This window comes from Setaria viridis, chromosome 9, assembly GCF_005286985.2.
Source record: "Setaria viridis chromosome 9, Setaria_viridis_v4.0, whole genome shotgun sequence".
Taxonomy (NCBI): domain Eukaryota; kingdom Viridiplantae; phylum Streptophyta; class Magnoliopsida; order Poales; family Poaceae; genus Setaria; species Setaria viridis.
In genome coordinates this window covers 49,275,303-49,288,184 of record NC_048271.2, presented here as the reverse complement: position 1 = coordinate 49,288,184, position 12,882 = coordinate 49,275,303, and the positions used below count along the sequence as shown (strand labels likewise).

Genomic DNA, 12,882 nt, shown 5'->3' with positions numbered 1-12,882 from the left:
TAAATAGTCTACGTTTAATACTCCTAATTAGTATCTAAACATTCGATGTGACGGGTGCTAAAAATAAGTCGGTGGAACCAAACCAGGCCTAAGGATCAGTTTGGTAAGACTCCAGCTCCTTCTAAAATGAGAAGGAGCCGAATAAGCTATTTTTTTTCTCCAATTTCTTCGTATGAAATAGCTCCGGCTCCTCTAGTGTTCCAGAAGTGGAGCCATTTTTAACCAAACTTTTTATAAAGTTTCGGTTGGAACCGTAGAAGAAGCCACAACTGAAGTGGCCTAGGGGGTGTTTGGTTCCTCCCCTAAATTTTTAGCTCCTGTCACATCAAATGTTTAAATACTAATTAGAAGTATTAAATATAGACTATTTACAAAACTCATTACACAGATGGAAGTTAAACGGCGAGACGAATCTATTAAGCCTAATTAGTCCATGATTTGACAATGTGTTGCTACAGTAATCATTTGATAATTACGGATTAATTAGGCTTAATAGATTTGTCTCGCCGTTTAGCCTCCATATGTGCAATTAGTTTTATAATTAATTCATATTTAATTCTCCTAATTGGTTTCTGAATTTGACGTGATACGAACTAAAGTTTAGTAACCAAACGACCCCTAAACTGAGGGAAATCCTGCGGTCCTGCCAGGCCACGTTCTTCGCCAGTCTTTGCCTGTCAGAGCTGTGAGCTCTGATCCGGTCAGGAAAACGCCGCCGGTGTCCAATCGCGAGCCTCGTCTCGGCTCGTCACTCGATGGAGCGCCTGGGTTGCATCGACACACTCCGCCCTATCCTGCCTGCAATAATGCATGCTCGTATCGTAACATGTGCACATCATCAGCAAGTCAGCACATGGTTGGTCCACATTTTCAATGGTATAGCACGCAGCCTCGATCGGCCTAACGATTGGGCTGAGCCTGATCGTTTCAGCCGGTTTGGCACTGGAGTGGGAGAGTCGGAAGGAATCCGTGCCATCGATTACCACCGCCCATCACTCCAGTTGGCTGCGTACTCACTCAACCACTCCACGGGTCGCTCCAATAATGCGAGCACAGCCCATGCCCATGGATCGCATTATCATCGCGGTTTCCCTTTTCCGGATGGCATTATCGCTCACTGTTCATGGATGACACGGAAGTAAAACGATCTGGACGTCTCCACTATCCAGGTCTCCAACGCCACAAGTAATCATCCGAAAGCATAAATCCCCGGATCGGGAAGGGATTGGCAGGCGTGGGGGCCGCGTCACCCGTTCACCCGCTCCATTGGACGGACAGCGACAGCCAGAGCCAGAGCCTCCTCCAGTCTCCACATCCCCGCCTCCCCTCCCTTCCCGCGCCGCGAATGCTTGCAAGGCACCTAACCTAACCAGGACCTGGTTTAGTGGAGTGGTGACTTGCCGTCGCGTCGCGTACCACTGCCGCTATTATATATCGGCCGTCAGTGTCCCCCGGCCTAGCCCGATCGCGGCATCTCGTTTTCAGTTTGATTCGAGTGCCGGGGAGGGGGGCGATCGATGGCGAAGGGCAACGGCGCTGCCATGGCCGCCGCGGCGGTCCTCGCCCTGGCCGCGCTCCTGTGTTCGCCGGCCGCCGGGGAGCTGGCCCGGCTGGAGCACACGGCCAAGAACGGCGGGTCGCTCAGCCTCCTCGTCGTCGGCGACTGGGGACGCAAGGGCACGTACAACCAATCCAGGGTCGCCGAGCAGGTACGCAACATTCGAGAAATTAACCGAGAACCTTCTGCTCTTTTACGATCTTGATCCGTTGATATAGGCGCCGATCGAGCAGGAGTAGATAGGATTGGATTGTAGTTGTAATTTTGGTCGAGGTCTTACTGTTCGTTGAGGTAGGGGATCCTGAATCCCTGATCAAAATGGTGGTACACGGAGACCTGCCATTGGCCGGCTGTTCTGATTGGGCGAAGGAGGAGTGGGAGTAGTGCAAGTCTCCACCATCGGTTGCCACTTGCCATTTCAGTTTTCTTTATTGTAAAGAAGAAAAAGTCGCCGATGCCCCGATGGCCGGCTCAGGGCATGCATGCTCATGCTCTGACCTTTTTCTGGACAAAAAAAAAGTTCCAGCTGTTGTTCACTTAAGGAAAAGTTACCGCTAGTACTTTTTGATGCATTAGTGGTTTCCGATGTAGATGGGGAAAGTCGGGGAGCAGCTCGACATCGACTTCGTCATATCCACCGGCGACAACTTCTACGAGAACGGCCTGACGGGCACAGATGACCAGGCGTTCGAGCAATCCTTCACCGACATCTACACGGCGAAGAGCCTGCAGAAGCCCTGGTACCTCGGTAAGTTTAGCTTGTGCTTTTCCGTCACTCTTCATCTTGCTACAATGTTTTTCTTTTGGTATACGCTATACATGTGACTCACGTTTCATTTTCCTTTTCAGTTCTGGGAAACCATGACTACAGGGGTGATGTGCTTGCACAGCTCAGCCCAGTCCTGCAAAAGATTGACAGCCGGTTCATTTGCATGAGGTCGTTTATTGTTAACGCAGGTACAGAATCGTTTTTTTTTCTCCACTGAAATAATCAACAAATTAGCTAGGTCAATTGTGAAAACTGTGGTGAAAAAAAGTAGAGTAACTGTAGATCTATTGTGAAAACTGTGATGAGAAAAAAGGGGGACTAACTGTAAAATACCATTCTGATGTTTTTACCAGAAATTGTAGATTTCTTCTTTGTTGACACGACTCCATTTCAACTGAAGTACTGGACTCACCCTAAAGATGATCATTATGATTGGAGAGAAGTGGCGCCTCGAGAAAAATACTTAGCCAATTTGTTGAAGGTACATACTTTGAATGAGCTCATCAATGATAAACAAGCTATGACGATGTTTCAAAGCAAAATTATTTAGTTTTAGTCCTCTTTCGTTTTGTGGACAGGATTTGGACGAGGCCATGAAGAAATCAACTGCAACGTGGAAGATTGCCGTGGGACATCATACCATGAGGAGTGTCAGTGATCATGGTGACACCAAGGAGCTTCTGCAGCTACTTCTTCCGGTCCTCCAGGTCACAAAAGGCATCGGTGATATTAGCTTCAGAAATTTGTACCAAAAGGAATTATACGCTAACAATTCCATGCCATTTCCAGGCCAACGGCATCGACTTCTACATCAATGGGCACGACCACTGCCTGGAGCACATTAGCAGCAGGGACAGGTTAGCATCCATTTAATATGTTTGCACAAGATATATGATGATGGATGAAGGGGCCTAACCCTAACACTCATGTTTATTATGCTGGTCCAGCCCGATCCAGTACTTCACAAGCGGAGGCGGTTCGAAAGCATGGAGAGGAGTGTTCCAGCCCAACGAAGATAACCTTGAGTTCTTCTATGACGGGCAAGGGTTCATGTCCCTCCAGCTCGACCAAAACCAAGCCGAGTTCACCTTTTATGACGTCGATGGGAATGAGCTGTACCAATATACGCGGTCGAGCCCGATGGAAACGAGCCACCTCCGGCCGTCCGGCTACGCCACAGAGGAATGAGTCGGATGGAGATCACCACGAGAGATTAGAGATCGGTTCAGGTATCCGACATCACTGTAAAATTTGATTGTGGCATTGTGATAAGCGGCGGAGAAGTGATCTGAGAGAAAAATGTACTAGTACTGAAGTATGGCGTGTAGTTCATCCATCCACGGAGAAGGAATACCTAGGTTCGGTTTATGTCGTCGTCGCTTCATTGTCGCTTCGAGCATTTGTCACTGCCACGGTCGAGCATGAGGAAAACGAGGCACCATTTTCCATCACCGGTGGAAAACTGACCTATTGGTAAGCATCATAACTCTCGAAAAATCAACCGGGACTGATTATTCGGGATTAAAGGTCCCTCTCTTTAGTCCTGGGTCATTCAACTGGGATTAAAGGTTCAAAAAAATAAAAAAAATGCCCCCCTCCCCAGTTCCTGCTTGTGCCGCCGTGCGCCCAGCTCCGCCTCGACCACTGTACCACCTCCTTGAGCTCCAACTCCACCACAAAGATAATCAAAACAATTAACACTTCACGAATTAAAGTAAGAGCGCACAAGATTGTGATTCACAACACATGAGTTCAATTTGATTCACAACACATGAGTTCGATTTGATTCACAACATAGCACAAAATCATTCACAAACAAATCATCTCGCCCACTTCTCGTATCCACAGGCTCCCCCGCTCGCCATCTCGCCCACATGCGCGCCGACCGACCATGGGCCGGTCGGGGAGAGCTCGTGCGCTCGTGTGGCCGGCGGGCCACGCGCCAGTGGCTAGGGCCTGGCCGGGGAGGCCTCGCGTGGCGACGGCAGCCAGTGGAGGGAGGACAGAGAGTAGGAGATGGAGAGGAAGCGGTAGAGGGAGAGAAAGAGTCGGTGGTGGGGAAAGGATAAGGTAGTGGGGGAGAGAGATGAGGGCGGTGGGGTGATAAAGGCTGCCAGGCCGGTACGAAGAGATGTAGTCCCAATTGTTGGTTTTAACCGGGACTAAAGGGCCCTCCCCTTTAGTTCCGGGTTGTGTTTTCAAACGGGACTAGAGGACCTTTAGTCCCAGGTTCAAAAACGACCAGGACTAAAAACGCTGGATGGAAGGTCTCTTCTCTGTGCATGCGAGCCCGGTATCCTTTAGTCCCGGATTCAAAAACGATTGTGACTAAAAATGTCGTATGGAAGGTCTCTTGTGCAGGCGAGTCCGGACCGTCTGCCGCTGGGCGGAGGGCATGCACTACCACGCGGTAATGTTCATATACGGTGTGACACATGAATGCATGATGGTGGCCCGTGGACCCATCTTGGATCGGTAGCCGGTCAGGCAGATGATAATCTCTTGCAATTCCGTGGGCGAGAAAACTCCGAACTGGAGCGCGAGCCCCTGCTGCAATGCAAGTTGGCACTGGACCGGGGCGACACGAGCAGGTCCGCTGGAATCTCCAAGTCATCAGATATGGCCGCGCCCATCACTCCAGCTGCCCGATCACGTTGTCACCCACTCCATCACTCCTGTCGCGCTCGCATTCCCAATCTTTTCCCTTCGAGATGGCAGCATCGCTCGCTACGGCACGGCTCGAACAAAAACGTGACGATCTTGACGCTTCCATACGCTACAAGCGAAAAGCAATCAGGGAGGAGAAAGCGGGCCGGACCCCACAGGATTGGGGGTCGCCGCGTCAGCCACTCGCGCTCACGCATGCAGCACCCGGTTGCCCATTGGACGGGCAGCCTCGCCGCCCTCCCTCAGATATCTCCCTCCCCGGGGTTCCCTATTGGTTGGCCTATTCCCTACCTTTCCCTTCCTTCCCCTGCTGCCTGCCTGTGGCAACTGCCAAGACACCTGACCGAGGTGTGGGCTTGCTTTGCTGCGGCGCACGCGCGCTACCAACTGGTGCCCTCCGTTCTTGCTCCCTCCGGGTGCGCCGCGCTATGGCGAAGGGCGGCGCTGCCATGGCGCTCGCCCTCCTGGCCGCGGCGGCCGCGCTCTTGTGCGCTGTGGCGGCGCTGCCCCGGCTGGAGCACCCGGCCAAGACCGACGGGTCGCTCAGCCTGCTCGTCGTCGGGGACTGGGGCCGCAAGGGGATGTACAACCAGTCCCGGGTCGCCGAGCAGGTAAAAAAGCATTCGTCCCGCCCACCAATAGGATCCGTTTCTGTTCGTCGGAGTCGGAGTAGAATGAGCCCGTTTTCCTATTGGCCCAGTTGTCGCGTCTGATTTGTTTATGCCACAAAGACAGCCGTCGGCACTCGGCACCTGCGTCCACTGGCGCGTGCTCGTGATCTCCAATCCTGTTTTGTTAGTGCGCATCTATCGAAAATGGATCAAAAGATTAAAGTGGTGTTTGTATCCTTGACCTAAAATCCGTATCACATCGAATCTTCGATAGCTAATTATAAAGACTAAACATGAGTTAAATCTTCAGAAGCTAATTAGAAGGACTAAACATGAGTTAATTATAAAATTAATTACACAGAATTACACAGATGGAGGTTAATTTGCGAGACGAATCTATTAAACCTAATTAATTTATAATTAGCACATGTTTACTGTAGCATCACATTGTCAAATCATGGACTAATTAGGCTTAATAGATTCGTCTCGCGAATTAACCTTCATCTGTGCAATTGGTTTTATAATTAGTCTATGTTTAATACTTCTAATCAGTATCTAAACATTCGATGTGATAGAGACTAAACTTTAGCCCTGCGAACCAAACGGGCCTTAAATCGTTTGGAGTCGTACCAAACTGACCCTAAGACTTTCGGCAGTTTTAGATCCACTACGAATCACAGGAAACGAACATTTTTTTCACTAAGCAGGCTAATCTGATGTGAGGATTTAACTTCCGGGAACTGTAAACTGGTAAAAGTAGCAGTATAGTAAGAAAATGAGCGGGTTTCGTGCAGATGGGCAGGGTCGGGGAGGAGCTCGACATCGACTTCATCGTATCCACCGGCGACAACTTCTACGAGACCGGGCTGACGGGCGTGGATGACCATGCGTTCGAGCAATCCTTCACAGACATCTACACGGCGAAGAGCTTACAGAAGCCGTGGTACCTCGGTAAGCTTTACTGAACCTGAAACTTGTGCTTGTAAATTTTAATGACCATTTCTACCGACGCGGCGACCAAAACATGTCGCATACTGCCTGTGTTTGGATGTGTACTAACGCTTGCACATTGTGCTTTTCTTTTTCAGTTCTGGGAAATCATGACTACAAGGGTAATGCTTTAGCGCAGTTTAGCCCAGTCCTACGGAAGATCGACAGCCGATTTATTTGCATGAGATCATTCATCGTGAACGCAGGTACAAATTTATATTTCATTCGAACCAGACAAACTTGCTAGGTTTGTGAAGAGTGGAGAAAGAGGGCTAACTCTGATACATCCTCTCAGAAATTGCGGATTTCTTCTTTATTGACACCACCCCATTTCAACTGAAATATTGGACTCACCCGAAAGGAAATCATTATGATTGGAGAGGAGTAGCACCCCGCGAGAAATACATAACCAACTTACTGAAGGTGCATATATTGGAACGAATTTATCGATGACAGACACTGCTATTATGCCACGAAGCAAAATTAATTTATTCTTCTTTCATGAATTCTATCGTCTAGGATTTGGATGAGGCAATGAAGAAATCAACCGCAAAGTGGAAGATTGCTGTTGGCCATCATACCATGAGGAGTGTCAGTCACCATGGTGACACCAAGGAGCTTCTCCAGCTGCTTCTTCCAATCCTCAAGGTTACTCAGAAGTAGCAACAGTTTTATCCCTCAACGTATTTAAAAAGAACTGGTCAATAATATTTTTGCCCCATTTCAGATTAACGGCGTTGACTTCTACATCAATGGGCATGACCACTGCCTGGAACACATAAGCAGCAGAGACAGGTTAGCATCCATTTATACAAAGTGAATTTTTACAGTAATTTAGAATTCAACATGCATGCCAATATTAAAACACCAGGTGAAGTGGTCTTACCCATATAGCGTATATGCTTCTGTTGTTCCAGTCCAATCCAATACTTCACAAGCGGTGGCGGTTCCAGAGCATGGAGAGGATTCTTCCAGCCAAATGAAGATAGCCTCAAGTTCTTTTATGATGGGCAAGGGTTCATGTCCCTCCAGCTACACCAGGACCAAGCTGACTTCATCTTTTACGACGTTGATGGGAATATACTGTACCGGTACTCCCAGTGGAGCTTGAGAAAAGCATACCTCCCTGCAAGCTATTTCGCTGAAGAATGAGGCAGATCCAAATCACCATTGTAGCATTAGATTGGTGCAGTTCTCTGTAAAAAATTTGAATGAGCCATTGCGGTAAGTGGCATAAGTGGTCTGGAAATGAAAAAAATGCTAGTATTTAATATGTTGTGTCATCTGCCAAAGAAACATGTAGTGGCATGCACTTCCTACTACAGTAGGAGCAGAGATGCAATGTGGATGTGCAAGCCTGCAAGGTCCATTTGTATCTGGCATATGAGCCACTGGGAACTACTTATGCAATATAGGATTCGATTGTAGGAATATTTACAGATTCCACAAATTAAGAACCATGTTCTCTCTTGTGTTTCTATGCGAGAGCAAGACGGAGGTACATGGTTGTTTTGGCAGCTGATACTATTTCCAGGAATAGCCAACCAATGGCCTGCCAATGCTTCAGGCCATAGGGATGTTCTTCCCAGTAAATTTGGGCCATCATCCATGCTAATTGCAGTTTCATTCTCGGATGAAAAAATCTACCTTAAGCATGAAATTATATACAACAGAACAATTTCATGACAAAACCTCAAAATGCACAAATACTAGGTTCTTCACAGGAGACAAGGGTAAAGCTGTAAAAGATGGTTTATCGCGCCAAATGATAGCTACTGAATTGTAATTATCACTAACTGGTTACCATGATGTTCTATAGTTAACTAAATGAAACCTCGTGTTAAGAGAAATTATCCAAATGGGACAAAAACTCTGGAATCTGCATCTAATCCAATAACTACAATCTAAATCCAGAACTGTTCACGGCTGAAAAAGAAAACTCAAGCGGAAGCAACTTGAAATGCCATATACACTATTTTATTCCCAGTTCACCAGATTGCTGCTTAGTTTCTTACGTACCTGGAGCTCAGAGGGTTCAACAACAAAAATGGTTCCATTGGACAGCCAGTATGGCAAAGATGTCAACAACTGTTTCTTTAACTCTTCCGAATAATTTTCCCACAGAGCAACAGCTAATGCAAAATCATTCCATTCGAAAGTAAACTCCGAAGCGTTAAATGATCCAAATATAGTTTCTGCAAGTGTGTGATTGCATGGTAATGGTAGTTCTGTTCCTCTTGAATGATGTATAGTTGGATAGCGAACTGTTCTTGAACCAATGGCACTTTGTTCCGTCCTTGCTGCCAGCTTGGGTGCTTTCCAGTAGTAGAATTGCACCACCTATTTAGAACAGGAAGTAGACCATTTGAAATATTTCAAAACAATATTATTTGGCCTACATTTTTCCAAAAAAAGGTTGTCTTATTCAGAATAATGTTACCCTCAAGGACAATCACAGACATGTGAACATGTAACTTGTCATGGCATTACTGTGCATCTATGGTTAACGTTTTACTAAAGAAGCAAGGCCAAAAGGAAAAGGTAGTACTTTACACTTCATTTCAAGAATAACATTAAAATCCTTAACTTGCAGCATATAGTTGGTCAATAATGAGTTCATGACTGATAGATTGATATGAGTTGATGTCTTCTAGCCCACAGTAGATATTATAAGGTCAGTAGATATTATAAGGTCACTCAAAAAAATGAAGGATACCTGAAGAGCATGCAAGCTGTTAGAAAATATTTTCTCAAAGACCTCATCTCCCCTCCTGAGCCGCAGTTGCTTCCCAAGCAACTCTATTGGATCATCTTCAGCTGGTAACACAGATGTATTGTATTCACCACTACTTGAGTGAAAACTAAGCCCAAGGACATGCACTCTAGCATATCGTATGTCAAAACCAGATTGATCATAGGAAAACCAATACATGTTATCAGAGGCTGGCATAGGAATATAAGATTTTTGCTCAGTTGGTCCACAGCTCAATGATGTCTGAGAGAGAAAACTAAGGAGTTTTGGATCCTCATCAAAAGCTTGGTCTCTAGTGAACCAAAGAGTCAGGGTGAGCCTTTCCCCTTCAGTGACCTGTAAGGAAAAACTTGCTGTAATTTGCTGGTAAAAATGAAAGGAAATGCAAGAAACTTCAAAAAGATCAAAAAGTGTTTGATAACATGGCTGCAAAGAATTGAGTTTTACCCAAAAAAAAAGGTGCAAGGAAAAGCTTCTATAATTATAGATCATGAAATGTTGTAAGTTCACATTTGACTGTGGGTTGCTCATGGCACAGTTGATAGACATCCAAATATCCAATAAAAGCAAAAGAAAAAGAAACATTCAAATAATGCAGACAACAGAAATGTACCTCAGTTACACAATGGACATTACGGTTATCAGCAGTGTAGATGACAACATCCTGGGGAAAAAATACTTCTCATAAAACTTAACAAAATTACCCGATAACATTTTAACAGTCAACAAATACGTGTGCTTCATAAGAAAAGTATTCTGCAAACGGATGCAAAGTAAAAGTGGATTTGCATACACCAGCAACTGGAACAATAGAGGAAGGATCACCATCCTGAAACTGCAGGATTCCACCCTTATAGTCCTCTCCATGATTGTTCAAGTAGCAAACTGCCTTTGCAATAAGACAAGAAAGAGCATGTGATGAACAAGGTGAAACACTGACAAAGTAAACATCAGAAATAAATTCAGTATACATAAAGATCCAAATATATTCATAGTTTCATGGGCAGGGCAGGGCCGTGTTCTTGAGTTAAATAGTTCTATAAATGATATAAAATAGAAGTTCTGATTCCTGTAGTTTTATTTCTATAGACATCAGAAACGCTGACGTTAATGCTTAGAAAGGTAAACAAGAAGTAGGCCTTAAACAAAATCTATGTAGGCTTGCACAAAATGGGACAAGCCATTCTCGCTTAATGTAGATATAGCGTGGACCATTTCTTCTACCACTGCATGGAATGGCACCATGCAGGCTGTCCCCAGGAACCGAAGTCCCAAAAGTGGCAGCCACATTAGATCCTTCCGGAGTATCTCGATTAGATTTAAAATGCAGAACTACATCACTTCATAAGGCTTAGGGTGAACTTCATAGAACCCCCACACCCCATTATAAGGAGGCCTGAAAATCACTGAGCATATATAAGTACGCAACTGAATGGATGTAGTCTGAACTCTGAAGCGTTGCAAAGAGGATCAAAAAAAAACAGACACTAATCACTTCATCAGGGTGTGCGTGTGCCACAACTATTGACAGGCACAACAGATTCAACATATAAACAGGAATAGGTCCATGCTGAACTCATGGAACTCCAAAGACAAAAAGATTGGTACTTACTGTGAAAGCCCTTTGCCTAAGATAAGGCTTATTATCATCACTGTGCCATCCAATAGAAGCTCCCTTACACCAACTGCATAGCAAATAGACAGTGTTTTTAGCAATGATCCAGCATATAAGGATGTTCATGCACCCTCCATACAGTGAAACAATAGCATATATCTTATGCAGTGCGTGTGCAAACTATGCAATCTCATTACAGTATATAATTCAGAACATGGCATCAACTAATTCCGCATACAATTCAGAACAAATAAGACTACGCCCAAATTGGTATACACTCCACCTGTAAATGAAGCCTACACTAGCCTTTTGCTGTACCCCCACAGATCACAGTCCAGTGCCCACACAATTCCAGTGAACAACAACGTCAATTTTGACCAACGTGCCCAAGCGGCAAGCTAGCTGAAAATAAGCACCCAAGTTCAATCGCACGATGTCTTCCGTACCTCTAAACTGAAATGCTGAAGGCACCAGTTCGATGCTGATTCTAAACTGATTGAATTAAGCAGATAGTAAGAGACATGTAGTTACGCGATAACGCGAGAATTGAGCACCTGATGAGCCCAGTAAACTCGATGAAGACATCGAAGAGGCAATCGAAGAAGGACTCCACGGCGTCTCGGAGGCGCTCGCGGATGGGCACGAACGGGAGCAGGAGGTGGCCGCAGCCAGTGGCCGCCAGGTGCGGCAGCGACGTCGACACCACGGAAGGGCGGTACCCGGCGGCGCCGCAGCTCCGGTGCACGAACTCCAGCTCCTGCCGCACCCAGGCGCAGCGTCAGTCAAAACGACGCAGACCGAGCCGAGCAGCTAAGGTTTAGGGTTCTGAGAAGCTTCAGAGGAAGAGGGACTGGGGGAGGAAGGCGAGTACCTTGCAGGTCTCGCCGGAGAGGAAGCCGCGGAGCAGAACGCGGGGGTGGTCCCCGGCGGCCGGCGGCGGCGAGGCGGTGGTACTGGCCATTGCGGCGGTGCGCGTGTGGACTGGTGAGGCCGGCAGGTAGGACCCCTGGGGAAGAGGGGATGGATGACCAGCTGTTGCTCTTGGAGTCTTGGGTCTTGGAGCTCTTCTCTTTTAACCAGGAGGAGAACAGGAAAGTGGCGGATAAAGGGGACAATGTCTTGGGCCATTATTAGGCCCAGTAAGCTCTTTGGACCGGAGGGTTTGCTGGCCGTCCCCGGTTCGGACACCGCCTGCCGGCTGCCGGCATACGAGCATGATGAGCTGCTGAGGCATGGCAACGTTGGCAAGGGTCTCACGACTCACCAGTAGTCCAGTAGCCAGCAACGGCGTCGCTGATTCCTCCAGAGTCCAGCCAGACTCCAGACCTCTTCGCTTACCTGTGTGCCTGGGTCAAACGAGGACGACAGTTTGTGCACACGGTCATTATTTTTCATTAATTTGAGAGTAAACGTCTTCTCCCCGTTTCTTTAAGCTCTTCTCGTGCATGACCCATCAAACCAAGAAAAAAATCAGTCAATTCTTCAGATCGATACATGTTGGTATACAAAGACTAGGCGCTGCATGCGACGTACCGAACTTTTGGCCGTGCTCTACCTGGTATCGTCCTCACTTTAACACGTGCTCTTCTGAAAACAGAGGGCTTCACAAACGTGCCGAGAAGCCCGAAAGCACATTTTCTCCTTTTTGTGTGCTTGTGCAGCAAGCCAGCAACGGAGGAGCGAAACCATGTTTGCAGCTAAAAAAAGTAGCGTGATTTTTGTTTCTCTCACTGCCTGACTACCCGTTCGGTTCCTCTGCTTAACCTTTCCACCTTCCCGGCGTGGCGTCGTCGCCCGTCGGCGTCAACTTCTTACAGTGCCGTTGCAACACAGAGTGAAAATTTGCTGCAAAAAGTTTGCAAAAGGCGAACAAGCCGTTTGAATATGTGACTCCAGGTCGCGTTCCATCCGCGTGCGCGT

At 46.9% G+C, this 12,882-nt stretch overlaps 3 protein-coding genes across 5 annotated transcripts; 2 read left to right on the top strand and 1 right to left on the bottom strand.

Annotated features, from left to right (window-relative positions):
• Nucleotides 1-1,235: 1,235 nt before the first annotated feature.
• On the top strand, nt 1,236-3,695 carry LOC117836682 (purple acid phosphatase 4). 2 transcript variants are annotated; one of them, XM_034716151.2, is made up of 7 exons: nt 1,236-1,709; nt 2,150-2,306; nt 2,408-2,515; nt 2,690-2,808; nt 2,906-3,034; nt 3,117-3,184; nt 3,275-3,695. In XM_034716151.2, exons 1-7 carry the CDS (start codon nt 1,518-1,520, stop codon nt 3,513-3,515), a joined length of 1,014 nt encoding a protein of 337 aa, XP_034572042.1. In that variant the 5' UTR covers nt 1,236-1,517; the 3' UTR covers nt 3,516-3,695. The 2 variants fall into 2 exon arrangements, with proteins under 2 accessions (XP_034572042.1, XP_034572041.1); XM_034716150.2 differs by having other exon boundaries at nt 1,240-1,709; nt 2,681-2,808.
• A 1,572-nt stretch (nt 3,696-5,267) lies between these two features.
• LOC117836680 (purple acid phosphatase 3) lies at nt 5,268-8,073 on the top strand. Its single transcript, XM_034716148.2, has 7 exons — nt 5,268-5,605; nt 6,400-6,556; nt 6,694-6,801; nt 6,891-7,018; nt 7,115-7,243; nt 7,323-7,390; nt 7,513-8,073. The coding sequence occupies exons 1-7, from the start codon at nt 5,423-5,425 to the stop codon at nt 7,745-7,747; spliced, it is 1,008 nt and encodes a 335-aa protein (XP_034572039.1). The 5' UTR covers nt 5,268-5,422; the 3' UTR covers nt 7,748-8,073.
• On the bottom strand, nt 6,946-12,036 carry LOC117836681 (uncharacterized). Of its 2 annotated transcripts, XM_034716149.2 has the most exons (9): nt 11,834-12,028; nt 11,517-11,719; nt 10,960-11,032; nt 10,141-10,236; nt 9,961-10,011; nt 9,312-9,683; nt 8,615-8,935; nt 7,482-7,791; nt 6,946-7,364 (listed from the first exon to the last, which is right to left on the bottom strand). In XM_034716149.2, the coding sequence occupies exons 1-8, from the start codon at nt 11,921-11,923 to the stop codon at nt 7,774-7,776; spliced, it is 1,224 nt and encodes a 407-aa protein (XP_034572040.1). In that variant the 5' UTR covers nt 11,924-12,028; the 3' UTR covers nt 6,946-7,364; nt 7,482-7,773. The 2 variants fall into 2 exon arrangements, with proteins under 2 accessions (XP_034572040.1, XP_072147267.1); XM_072291166.1 differs by lacking the exon at nt 10,141-10,236 and having other exon boundaries at nt 11,834-12,036.
• Between the last annotated feature and the right edge of the window lie 846 nt (nt 12,037-12,882).